A 13,857-nucleotide genomic window follows, 5' to 3' on the forward strand; every position below is an offset into this window, starting at 1 on the left:
GGGTCCCAGAACGGGAAGGCAGATGCCCTGTCTCGGCGGTATGACACGGAGGAGAGGTCCGTTGAGCCCACTCCCATACTACCAAAGTCTTGTTTGGTGGCACCGGTGGTATGGGAGGTCGATGCAGAGATCGAGCGGGCGTTACGCACCGACCCAAGTCCTCCACAGTGTCCAGTGGGTCGGACGTACGTTCCGCTCGAGGTACGCGATCGCCTCATTTATTGGGCTCATACGTCCCCCTCCTCTGGACATCCAGGTATCGGCCGGACAGTTCACTGCCTTAGCACTAAGTACTGGTGGCCAACGTTAGCCAGGGATGTGAGGGTTTATGTCTCCTCCTGTTCGGTGTGTGCACAGTGTAAGGCGCCCAGACATTTGCCCAGGGGTAAGCTACAACCCCTGCCCGTTCCACAACGACCCTGGTCCCACCTCTCGGTGGACTTTGTTACAGACCTTCCCCCCTCACAGGGGAATACTACCATCCTGGTAGTTGTGGATCGGTTCTCGAAGGCCTGTCGTCTCCTTCCCATGCCGGGTCTCCCTACTGCCCTACAGACCGCTGAGGCTCTGTTTGCCCATGTCTTCCGGCATTACGGGGTACCCGAGGATATAGTGTCTGATCGAGGCCCCCAGTTCACCTCCAGAGTGTGGAGAGCCTTTATGGAACGGTTGGGGGTTTCGGTGAGCCTTACCTCGGGTTACCACCCGGAGAGTAATGGGCAGGTTGAACGTGTCAACCAGGATGTGGGTAGGTTTCTGAGGTCTTATTGCCAGGGCCGGCCGGAGGAGTGGGCGAGATACGTTCCGTGGGCCGAGATGGCGCAGAACTCTCTCCGCCACTCCTCCACCCAACTAACCCCTTTCCAGTGTGTGTTAGGGTACCAGCCGGTTCTGGCACCTTGGCACGAGAGCCAGATCGAGGCCCCTGCGGTGGATGAGTGGGTGCGGCGCTCGGAGGAGACATGGAACGCTGCCCACGTCCATCTGCAGCGGGCCATCCGTCGGCATAAGACGAGCGCCGATCTCCACCGCAGTGAGGGGCCTGTATACGCACCTGGAGATCGAGTCTGGCTCTCGACCAGAAACCTGCCCCTCCGCCTGCCCTGCCGGAAGCTGGGTCGGCGGTTTGTGGGGCCATTCAAAGTCCTGAGGAGGTTGAACGAGGTGTGTTACAGGTTAGAACTGCCTATTGATTAGAGGAATATTAACCCCTCGTTCCATGTGTCTCTCCTCAGGCCGGTGGTAGCTGGTCCACTCCAGGACTATGAGATAGAGGAGATTCCTCCGCCCCCGTTGGACATCGAGGGGGCTCCGGCGTACACTGTGAGGTCCATCCTTGATTCGAGACGCCGGATGGGGGGTCTCCAATATCTCGTGGAGTGGGAGGGGTACGGCCCGGAGGAGCGGTGCTGGGTGCCGAGGAGGGACATTTAGACCTGTCCCTGCTGACCGAGTTCCATCGGGGTCATCCTACGCGCCCTGCTCCGCGTCGTCCTGGTCGTCCCCGAGGCCGGGATCGGCGCACGGCTGGAGCCGCGCGTCAAGAGGGGGGTACTGTCACGGTTTCGGCTGAGGCTGCTCCTCCTCCTTGTTCAGGCAGGCTTCGGCGGTCGTCGTCCCCGGAGTACTAGCTGCCACCGTTCGATGTTTCATGTTTGTTTGGTTTTGTCTGTTTGTACACCTGTCCCTTGTTAGTGTTTGATTTTGTTTCCTATTTAGTTATCGTGTGTTGGGTCAGGTGTTATGTGTGATTGTTTTTTGTCAAGCTGTTGCTCTCTGGATTTACTCTCGTGTTTCGTTGTGTTTCGAGAGTCCGCACTGTGTGCGCTATCGTTGTTTTACGCACCGTGTTTGTTTGTGCGTAATTTGTATTTTGCCTCCCGGTTGGGTTGGCTGTTCGCCTGTTTGGTGCTGCTTTCGTTGACTAAAGTCTGTTCACGAACGCCCGTGTTTCCTGCGCTTGATTTCCACACCGCATCTACACTGAACGGAAATTCCCTTCAATATTATGATGTGCAACCTGGAATTAAACTTTCAAGGTCCAATGCAGCTGTTTTATCACAATATCAAATAATTTCTGGGTATCGAACTGTGATTGTTTTCAATTATCATGGTCAAAAAGAAACAAAAATAGCTTCTTAGCAATGGGCAATTTCTAGGACTGTCTAGGAGAGGTCTGAGTGGGGATGGGAAAACTGAAAATTAGCTGTTATTGGCAGAGAGGTTTGGAACTCTCTTTCTTATTGGTCTATTAACTAATTTACGGCATGGTAATGTCACCATGGAAGGACAAAACTCCATCCCACCAAAACAGGCAGAAATTTCAGGTGGTCTTTTCAAACAGCTCTGACACAAAAAGTGCATTATCATCATTTTCACAATTTCACAGTGTTATTCCAACCTCATAGAGTGGAAAAAATACTGTGCTTTCAGAAAATATTCACACCCCTTGACTTTTTCCACATTTTGTTGTGTTAGAGCTTGAATAAAAAATTGATTTGATTGCTATTTTGTGAAACTGGCCTACACAGAAAACACTATAATTTCAAAGTGGAATTATGTTTTTAGAAATGTTTACAAATTAATATAAAATGAAAAGCTAAAATGTATTGAGTCAATAAGTATTCATCCCCTTTGTGTTCATTAGTAAAACAAATGCTTAACAAGTCACATAATACGTTGCATGGACTCTGTGTGCAATAATAGTGTCTATCATTATTTTTGAATGACTACCTCATCTCTGTACCCCACACATACAATTATCTGTAAGGTCCCTCAGTCGAGCAGTGAATTTCAAACACAGATTCAACCACAAAGACCAGGGAGGTTTTCCAAAGAGGGGCACCTATTGGTAGATGGGTAAAAAAAATGTAAAAGCAGACGTTGAATTACCCTTTGAGCACGGTGAAGTTATTAATTACATTTTGGATGGTTGTATTTACACTGAGCTGAGATCGGAACACAATGCGAGCTCGTCCACCTCCGGAGGTGACCAGGTAAATCTGCTTACAACCAGACATAATGCACATTGTTTGCATTTAGACCTGGCATTAACATGCGTTCCTTGTTATGCAAATAATCACAATCAGAACGTGGACAAGATCAGGACAAAGTACACGTTAGAACCAGGTATAAACAGGACTAATACAATGAATTGTATCCCGGCCTAAGGCTAAGACAGATATACCTCGCTGAAGTTAGCCGCGTTGATCTTAGCCTGTGTTATCTCTGGTCTCTCCAATGTCATTGTGTAGTTATGCCTGTCATTCACCCCTTTCTCCTTGTACAGGCGCTGATGAGAAAGAACATTACAAAAACGTTACAAAAATGATCTTTAGACTGTCTGTTCAGGGCTATGTGAAGATATGTAACTACAGTGTAACAATAAGTGGTACATCTCACCTCGTTGGTAAGCTTATTGCTGAGTTTGGCATGGACCATGTCTGGTGAGTCTGCGACAGACGTGTGCTTGAAGGAGCAGGGCTGCTGACGGTACTTTTTCTGTTGGAGAGAAAAGAATGAAGAGGTTAATATTTTCATATGAGTATATTAGGTAGCACTATATAATAACACCTTGCAATAAAGCATGCATAATGGATAAGTAAATTGTTTATTCATGTTTTGAGTGACCAGTGTAATTTCTCACAGAAAGATGGACATTCCAGCAGTACCTGATGCTCCTAAAAGTCTCAAAATAGCCTAGAACATGTCAATGGTAAATTAATAAGCACACAACACAGGATGTCTAGCCCTTTACACTCGTAAAAGGTTGAAAATGACAGATTTGGGCACTGATAAGCGCCTAAATTGGAACACAGTGGCTGGTCAGTAACATGCTATAAATGACGTCAGAGCTCAGGCTCTGCGCTTCACAGCGCTGTATGGGTTTTGACTGACAGCCGTTCTGAACTTGAGTACCGCACACAACAAGAAGTTTCCCTCCCGCTAATTGAGCAACTTTAGCAAATTGTTTGTTGTCTGAGTGAGGGGAATGATGTAAATTAAGAGTACTCAATGTATTTTGAAAGATGAGACATTGAGGATTATAATAAATACCGCTTAGATGTCATATACTGTAAGCAAGCAAGCCAAACTCCAAATATGCACTTCACATTTCCATACCATAAAACTCATGTCATATACCGTGGCAACGTTTATGATCACTATGTTTGATGTACAGTTACAAGATGACATGGCGTCATACCCTGGGTTGTTCTGAACAGAATGAGCCTATGTTTGACTATTGTGAAGAACATTTGCCGAAGAACATACACCTGAATGCACTCATGACTCCTTTGTATGCGCACCAAAATTACGATCTGTTTCCCTGAATTGCCTTGAGAAAGCCTAACACTGTAAGATTGTATTTTATAACTTAGCTAGTCATGTTGGCAATAGAACAAGCTTTTAAATTATGCCCACCTGACCAAGATTGCGATATATAATGGGCTGTATTGGATTGCGTAAAACAACAGTAATTGTGTGATGGCGGAGATCCAGGGCTGTGTTCCAAACAAAACAGCTACAAGTGTGCTTGCTCTAGTTCCTGAACGGCACTAGGAGAGCAAAAAAAAAGACTTGTTTGAGTAATAGAAGTGCATTGAAATTACTTAGGAACTGTGCACACTTTCGAGAGGTGTGTGGCCACTGGAAGACACAAGTTACTCACTCAAACCATTGTAATTATTTTGTCATATGTTGCACCTAACCCACATTTTCAAGGAATATGTAAATAAATGTATCCAGAGTATTCAGATTTCGTTATCAACAAATGCGGTGAAAAGTACAGTAAATATAAAATACACATAAAATCTACAGTGTAATGTTTGGATTCAGTCTTGTGAACTGTTGTGTCCTCAACTTTAGTCTAATAATTTCCCTATAATCTATAAACTGTTCCCTTTCAATTGCTACCATGCGTTTGCATATGGTTTTCATATTTCTTCTGTAAGAAATGTAGCCCTATCCATATACAGTGCATTCGGAAAGTATTCAGACCTATTTACAGCCTTATTCTAAAATTTATTTTTTATTTTTTAAATCTCATAAGTCTACACACAATACCCCATAATGACAAAGCAAAAACAGGTTTATAGAAATGTGTGCAAATCTATAAAACCCTAAAATATTACATTTACATAAGTATTCAGACCCTTTACACAGTAGTTTGTTAAAGCACCTTTGGCAGCGATTACAGCTTTGAGTCTTCTTGGGTATGATGTTACAAGCTTGGCACACCTGTATTTGGGGAGTTTCTCTCATTTTTCTCTGCAGATCCTCTCAAGCTCTGTCAGGTTGGATGGGGAGCGTCGATGCACAGCTATTTTCAGGTCTCTCCAGAGATGTTCAAGCGGGTTCAAGTCCTGGTTCTATCGGGGCCACTCGAAGACATTCAGAGACTTGTCCCAAAGCCACTCCTGCGTTGTCTTGCCTGTGTGCTTAGGGTCGTTGTCCTGTTGGAAGGTGAACCTTCACCGCCCTAGTCTGAGGTCCTGAACACTCTGGAGCAGGTTTTCAACAAGGATCTCTCTGTACTTTGCTCCTTTGATCTCTCCCTTGATCCTGACTTGTCTCCCAGTCCCTGCCGCTGAAAAACATCCCCACAGCATGATGCTGCCACAACCATGCTCCACCGTAGGGATTGTGCCATGTTTCCTCCAGACGTGACGCTTGGCCAAAGAGTTCAATCTTGGTTTCATCAGACTAGAGAATCTTGTTTCTCATGGTCTGAGAGTCCTTTAGGTGCCTTTTGGCAAACTCCAAGCAGGCTGTCGTGCCTTTTACTGAGGAGTGGCCTCCGTCTGGCCACTCCATCATAAAGGCCTGATTGGTGGAGTGCTGCAGAAATGGTTGTCCTTCTGGAAGGTTCTCCCATCTCCACAGAGGAACTCTGGAGCTCTGTCAGAGTGACCATCGGGTTCTTGGTCACCTCCCTGACCAAGGCCCTTCTCCCCCGGATGCTCAGTTTGGCCGGGCGGCCAGCTCTAGGAAGAGTCTTGGTGGTTCCAAACGTCTTCCATTTAAGAATGATGGAGGCCACTGTCTTCTTGGGGACATTCAATGCTGCAGACATGCAATTACATTGAACATTACACAGGACTGTGAATAGTGCAGCTTGTCCCTGAGCTGGCAGACTAATTGTTCTTGCCTCTCTGCCTGCTGGAGGTACTGCATGTTGGTTCCAACCAAGGTTAACTTACTTGTTTTCCGCTGTCTGGTGGCACCACAATTGGGCATTTGATTTGCGAACTTATCACATGATCAGCGTCTTGTCAGCCACACTAAAAAAGTACTTCCAGGTCACAGAATTTCACAATTTAAAAAATAAAGTTCTCCAATGTTATAGTATAAAAGTGTCCATTTATTTGGGTTTTAAATTTGGTTTTTAAAATGTGTTCCAAGGTCATATACATGCCCCCAATGCGACTCACTGTACATGGAAAACATATTGGCTTACATAGCAAAAACTATTCTGGTTGCCGCATTAAAAGTATTGTAGGGAGTACTCAATAGGGTCTCTAGAATGTATATATGGTGTCATTTCATGGGGCTCTGAATAATACGGCGTGTTGCTGGCCTTTTACTCCACCCATTCCATTTGCGGCCACAATGCGAATCACTGTATATGGAATACATAATTATCACGTGCGATTACTGCGCTATAGAAAACCCTCTAACCAAACAACTGTGCAGGGCATGCACACTGAATTAAAGGGCAACTACACTCAAAACCTAAGTTTATTAGATTTTTCACAGACCTCAAAAGTCATCCCCTGATGTGGTTTAAGCATTGTTGTGAACACAGAAAATCTAATATTGTTGTTTTTCTATTACAAACTTGTGAAAAAACTGGGAGAAAACCTAAAAAATTTGGGAAATCAAAAACTAAACTGAGAAAATGGAATTTTGGGAAAAAAACTGAAGTAAGCTTAAAACTGATTTTATAGGCCTCACCAAGATGTTTTGCTGTGCATGGCTGCACTTTAGAGTGTGTGTCATCCTGCAGTATAGCATTTTGGGGAAGGTTGAGGTCAGGTCCAATATTGAATACGCACCCAAGAGGGAAAGAAGTTGGGCGATCCTAGAAATGTTTGACAGTAATATAATATATACAATTTTGCAGACGCTTTTATCCAAAGCGACTTACAGTCATGCATGAATACATTTTTACGTATGGGTGGTCCCGGCAATCGAACCCACTATCCTGGCGTTACAATGCTCTACCAAGATTCATCACAGGGTTATAAATGCTTTGTGAAGCCTCAATTTAATATGATTTATAAGGCATTTATTTAGCGGTGCTTATGCCACCCTTTATAAAGCACAGGTTTATGTAATATTTGACATAGTGGGTTATGTCACATTTGACATTGGTGGTTATGTCACACAGTTATGCCACATTTATGAACCCTTTATAAAGCATGACATACGGTTATTACATTTACATTTACATTTTAGTCATTTAGCAGAAGCTCTTATCCAAAGCGACTTACAGTTAGTGAGTGCATACATTTATTTATTAATTTTTTCATACTGGAATCGAACCCACAACCCTGGCGTTGCAAATGCCATGCTCTACCAACTGAGCTACATCCCTGCCGGCCATTCCCTCCCCTACTCTGGACGACGCTGGGCCAATTGTGCGCCGCCCCATGGGTCTCCCGGTCGCGGCCGGCTACGACAGAGCCTGGATGATATGTAACACATTTACAGTGGGGAAAAAAAGTATTTAGTCAGCCACCAATTGTGCATGTTCTCCCACTTAAAAAGATGAGAGAGGCCTGTAATTTTCATCATAGGTACACGTCAACTATGACAGACAAATTGAGATTTTTTTTCTCCAGAAAATCACATTGTAGGATTTTTTATGAATTTATTTCCAAATTATGGTGGAAAATAAGTATTTGGTCAATAACAAAAGTTTCTCAATACTTTGTTATATACCCTTTGTTGGCAATGACACAGGGCAAAAGTTTTCTGTAAGTCTTCACAAGGTTTTCACACACTGTTGCTGGTATTTTGGCCCATTCCTCCATGCAGATCTCCTCTAGAGCAGTGATGTTTTGGGGCTGTCGCTGGGCAACACGGACTTTCAACTCCCTCCAAAGATTTTCTATGGGGTTGAGATCTGGAGACTGGCTAGGCCACTCCAGGACCTTGAAATGCTTCTTACGAAGCCACTCCTTCGTTGCCCGGGCAGTGTGTTTGGGATCATTGTCATGCTGAAAGACCCAGCCACGTTTCATCTTCAATGCCCTTGCTGATGGAAGGAGGTTTTCACTCAAAATCTCACGATACATGGCCCCATTCATTCTTTCCTTTACACGGATCAGTCGTCCTGGTCCCTTTGCATAAAAACAGCCCCAAAGCATGATGTTTCCACCCCCATGCTTCACAGTAGGTATGGTGTTCTTTGGATGCAACTCAGCATTCTTTGTCCTCCAAACACGACGAGTTGAGTTTTTACCAAAAAGTTATATTTTGGTTTCATCTGACCATATGACATTCTCCCAATCCTCTTCTGGATCATCCAAATACACTCTAGCAAACTTCAGACGGGCCTGGACATGTACTGGCTTAAGCAGGGGGACACGTCTGGCACTGCAGGATTTGAGTCCCTGGCGGCGTAGTGTGTTACTGATGGTAGGCTTTGTTACTTTGGTCCCAGCTCTCTGCAGGTCATTCACTAGGTCCCCCCGTGTGGTTCTGGGATTTTTGCTCACCGTTCTTGTGATCATTTTGACCCCACGGGGTGAGATCTTGCGCCAGATCGAGGGAGATTATCAGGGTCTTGTATGTCTTCCATTTCCTAATAATTGCTCCTACAGTTGATTTCTTCACACCAAGCTGCTTACCTATTGCTGATTCAGTCTTCCCAGCCTGGTCTACAATTTTGTTTCTGGTGACCTTTGACAGCTCTTTGGTCTTGGCCATAGTGGAGTTTGGAGTGTGACTGTTTGAGGTTGTGGACAGGTGTCTTTTATACTGATAACAAGTTCAAACAGGTGCCATTAATACAGGTAACGAGTGGAGGACAGAGGAGCCTCTTAAAGAAGAAGTTACAGGTCTGTGAGAGCCAGAAATCTTGCTTGTTTGTAGGTGACCAAATACTTATTTTCCACCATAATTTGCAAATAAATTCATAAAAAATCCTACAATGTGATATTCTGGATTTTTTTGGTCATTTTGTCTGTCTTAGTTGACGTGTACCTATGATGAAAATTACAGGCCTCTCTCATCTTTTTAAGTGGGAGAACTTGCACAATTGGAGGCTGACTAAATACTTTTTTTCCCCACTGTATGTAGTGTTTTAGTCCTGACTGCTGACAAAATTGTTCAAGAATATTTCACCCTTTGGTGGGTATTATCATCTGAACTAAGGGACATTTATCTATTTCACAATCACAACTGAAATAAAGTGTTTCCTCGTTTAAAAAACTACTGTTGGTGTAACCTTATTCTTTTTTCATTTCCAATTCATGTAAACCATTAATTAAAAAGAAAGTTGACTTTAAAATGTTTGGTCATTCCGTATCAAGATCAGGAGGGAAAATGTCCATACATATTTGTAATGTGTATTAAATCAAGTCAATCGTGAAAAGTTAGGCCTATATTATCTAAATGTTTTATCAAATGAAAATGTAGTATAATAAAGTTATTTCAAATAGCACAGATATTATTTTGCCATTTAAGGTGAAACATTTGAATGAAATATAGGCCTATTACTTCTATATTCTTATACTCTAATAATTTTTTATTTTATGAATTAGCCTTACATTTCCAATACTCCTGATAGGTTGATATTTCATTAGGGGTGGGAGTAGACCACATAGATGCAGCTGTCTAGTATCATAATCACTTGACATAGTAACAGCGAGAGATTAACTGATCTGCTGGTTTATTATTGTGTGTTTTTGGTTGCAATCAAGTTTGTTAATACGCAGGTGCATGTAATCTCCTGTTTGTAGCGTTTTAATAAATCCAGTGGTAACCTGCAGGAGCATGTTTAAGGTCCAATGCAGCCATTGTATCTCAATATCAAATCCTTTCTGGGTAACAATTAAGTACCTTACTGTGAATGTTTACTATTAAAGTGGTCAAAAATAAACAAAAATAGCTTCTTAGCAAAATGCAATTTCTCATGCAAGAGTTTACTGTCTGGGAGTGGTCTGAGAGAGGGGCCTAATTGGAGGATGGTATGTGTAACCTGAAAACTAGCTGTTATTGGCAGAGAGGAGGGCAAACTCTCTTTGTTATCGGTCTATTACTATACAGGCGGTTCAAAAACCCCACCGATCCAAACAAGCTGAAAATTTCAGACAGTATTTTCAAACAGCTTTCACACTTAAAGTGGATTTCATAATTTTGACAATTTCACAGTATTATTCCAACCTCATAGTGTCGAAATACACCTTCCTAATATTGGGTTGCGCCATAAAATAAAATAGGGTGTGTAGCCTTCATTATTACTGATGTGTGATTGAGGTAGAAACATGTATGATTTGCATGAAGAAATGTTACAATACCTAGGTAAAAATGCTGTTCATCGACTACAGCTCAGCCTTCAACACCATAGTGTCCTCCAAGCTCATCACTAAACTCAGGGACCTTAACCCCTCTCTGTGCAACTGGGTCCTGGACTTCCTGACAGGCCGACCCCAAGTGGTGAAGGTAGGCAGCAACACCTCCGCCAAGCTAATCCTCAACACTGGGGCCCCACAGGGGTGTGTGCTCAGTCCCCTCCTGTACTCTCTGTTCACCCATGACTGCGTGGCCACGCACGTCTCCATCTCAATCATCAAGTTTGCTGACGACACAACAGTGGTAGGCCTGATTACCAACAACAATGAGAGAGCCTACAGGGAGGAGGTGAAAGCCCGGGCAGAGTGGTGCCAGGAAAATAACATCTCCCTCAACGTCAACAAAACGAAGGAGCTGATTGTGGAATACATGAAATAGCAGAGAGTGCACGCCCCCATCGACATTGACGGGGAGAGGATCAAAAGCTTCAAGTTCCTTGGCGTGCACATCACTGACAACCTGACATTTTCCATTCACACAGACAGTGTGGTGAAGAAGGCACAAAAGCGTCTCTTCAACCTCAGAAGACTGAAGAAAATTTGTCTTGCCCCTAAGACCCTCCCAAACTTCCACAGATGCACCTGGTACGGCAATAGCACCGTCCGCAACCGCAGGGCTCTCCAGAGGGTGGTGCGGTCAGCCCAACGCATCACCGGGGGGACACTGCCTGCCCTCCAGGACATCTACAGCACCCTGTGTCACAGGAAGGCAAAGAAGATCATCATGGACCTCAGCCACCTGAGCCACGGCCTGTTCACCCAGCTACCATCTAGAAGGCGGAGAGTACAGGTACATCAAAGCTGGGACCGAGAGACTGAGAAACAGCTTCTATCTCCAGACTGTTAAACAGTCACCATTAGCCTTAGTCACTGTCCTAGCCGGCTGCCACCCGGTACTCTACCCTGCACCTTAGAGACTGCTGCCCTATGTACATAGAGTCATTGAACACTGGTCACTTTAATAATGTTTACATACTGTTTTACGCACTTTCTATGTACAGTGAGCTCCAAAAGTATTGGGACAGTTAATTTGTTGTTGTTGTTGTTTTGGCTCTGTACTCCAACACTTTGGATTTGAAATGATGCAATGACTATGAGGTTAAAGTGCAGACTGACAGCTTTCATTTTTCATCCATTATATTTATGCCTCTAACTTTCTCACTCATCATTATTCATGATTAATTCAGGATTCTCCGTAATCATGGTAGCATCCACATTAATGTAGAAGCTTGATGTAATCGCTGCGTGCTATGAATATGGGACCAAATACTTAACGTTTTACTACTTTAATACACATAAGTGAATTTGTCCCAATACTTTTGGTCCCCTAAAATATGTACAAAAAAGTGCTGTAATTTCTAAACAGCTCACTCAATATGAATGAAAATACCCTCAAATTAAAGCTGACAGTCTGCACTTTAACCTCAGTCATTGTATCATTTCAAATCCAAAGTGCTGGAATAAAGAGCCAAAACAACAACAAATGTGTCACTATCCCAATACTTTTGGATCGCAATTCTTTTGGAGCTCACTGTACTGTATTTTAGTCATGGCTCAAAATGGAGGCCATTGAAGACAAAACGGCGACCGGCAAGTTCGGCATGGTGGCAGCACTTTTACTTTATGTGTTTGTTTTAAATATCACTGGAAATAATTGCATCTGCAATCTAGATGAAAGAACGGTACATCCTCAGCAACTTCAGTCATGCCAACACTTTTGATGGCATCCAGCACTTCGGATTTGGAAGGAATGTTATATACCAAACTTTCATAGCACCTTGGCACAAACCAAAACAATCATCGAAAGCCAGTCTGAAATCTCAAATTAATGGTGGAGATCTTATAATAACTCTATGCCTTCTCTTATCGGGTGATATCCATCAATGCCCCGGACCTCAGTTTATCACGAACACCATCAAACGGCCTATGCACCCTTGCTCCTCTTGCGAACGTTGGATTAAGAGTAACAGCAAAGCTCTGGTATGTTTAGAATGCGCGCAGTGAATTCATCTAAAATGCAACGATCCTAGCTTTGAGCATGGGGTCAATGAAACGTACCTTTGCTGTCTTTATGCTGTACCCGCGGGGTGTGTCTGCATTGAAGGTGGAGTGGGACCAGAGGACTTACCTAGGACAGAGAGTGCACCGGAGGAGGGGGGGTCTTCAACGGCGCGGTGGCCACCAGAGGCAAGAGACGGGGAACGCGGTGGTGAGGACGACAGCAGCAACTAGGGAGGGGTGCTCCATTGCGGCAGAGAGGCCACCGGAGGCAGTGCAGTGGGAGGATGGTAGTGCATTGGGAGGCGAGTTACAAGTGGATTGGGAATTCAGTGAGGCCTTTGGGAAGAAAGGTTTACATTTTGTGCACTTAAACGTCCGAAGCCTACTACCGAAGATTGATGAGATACGCCTGTTGGTTCACAAATCAGAGGTGGGTGTCTTTTGTTTTACAGAGACATGGTTGGATTCATCTGTTTGTGACTCAGAAATTGAGAGAGGCAATTACTCTGTTGTCAGGAAGGATCAGAATCGGAACGGTGGGGGGATATGTGCGTTTGTATGATCGAACATTGCTTATAACGTCAGATCGGATTTAAGCGTTGATCTGGAGATTGTCTGGCTGGATATCTGCAACAAAAATGTTGTTGGGGGTGTGTTACAATTTGCCCAATCAGAATGCATTCTATGAACGTCTCAAAATTGTGTTGTCAAACTGTAATTATTCCCTGGTGAAGGAAATTTCAATACTGATGTCTTCAAAAAGGATAGCCCAACCCACAATGTTATTTATGCACTTCTGTAGATCACTTGCTCTGACCCAAATGATAAAAGATCCCACCAGGGTATGTGAAACATTGTAAAGTACGATTGACTTCATATTGGTGTCTGATAAATCCAAAATATCGCAGAGTGGAGTAATAGTATATGGAATCAGTGATCATTGTATTACATTTTGCACAAGAAAATGTATCAATTGACCAGTTCGGCACATTTGGGCAGACTTGATACAAAATAGTCCAGTATTGCAACGCTTCACTGGATCAATCTGAAACTTTGCACACACACTGCTGCCATCTAGTGGCCAACACCTAAATGGCTGCCTTTCTCTTGCATTTCAAAGATAATGGAACAAATAACAAAAACAATGTTTTTTGGTTTATATTATATTTTACCAGATCTAATGTGTTATATTCTCCTACATCATTTTCACATTTCCACAAACTTCAAAGTGTTTCCTTTCAAATGGTATCTAGAATATGCATATCCTTGCTTCAGG

At 43.6% G+C, this 13,857-nt stretch overlaps 1 protein-coding gene across 1 annotated transcript in view; it reads right to left on the minus strand.

Moving 5' to 3' along the window:
* The window catches only part of nrap (nebulin-related anchoring protein), a gene marked incomplete at both ends in the record, with an annotated part of 172,762 nt that overhangs the window by 41,970 nt on the left and 116,935 nt on the right, over nucleotides 1-13,857 (minus strand). The window contains 2 exons of the mRNA XM_084141430.1: nucleotides 3,188-3,292; nucleotides 3,403-3,501. Of these exons, the coding sequence (XP_083997556.1) occupies nucleotides 3,188-3,292; nucleotides 3,403-3,501 (204 nt within the window). The remainder of the gene's footprint in view (nucleotides 1-3,187; nucleotides 3,293-3,402; nucleotides 3,502-13,857) is intronic.

The sequence above is a fragment of the Coregonus lavaretus genome (assembly GCF_964263955.1).
Source record: "Coregonus lavaretus genome assembly, chromosome: 25".
Classification (NCBI taxonomy): Eukaryota; Metazoa; Chordata; class Actinopteri; order Salmoniformes; family Salmonidae; genus Coregonus; species Coregonus lavaretus.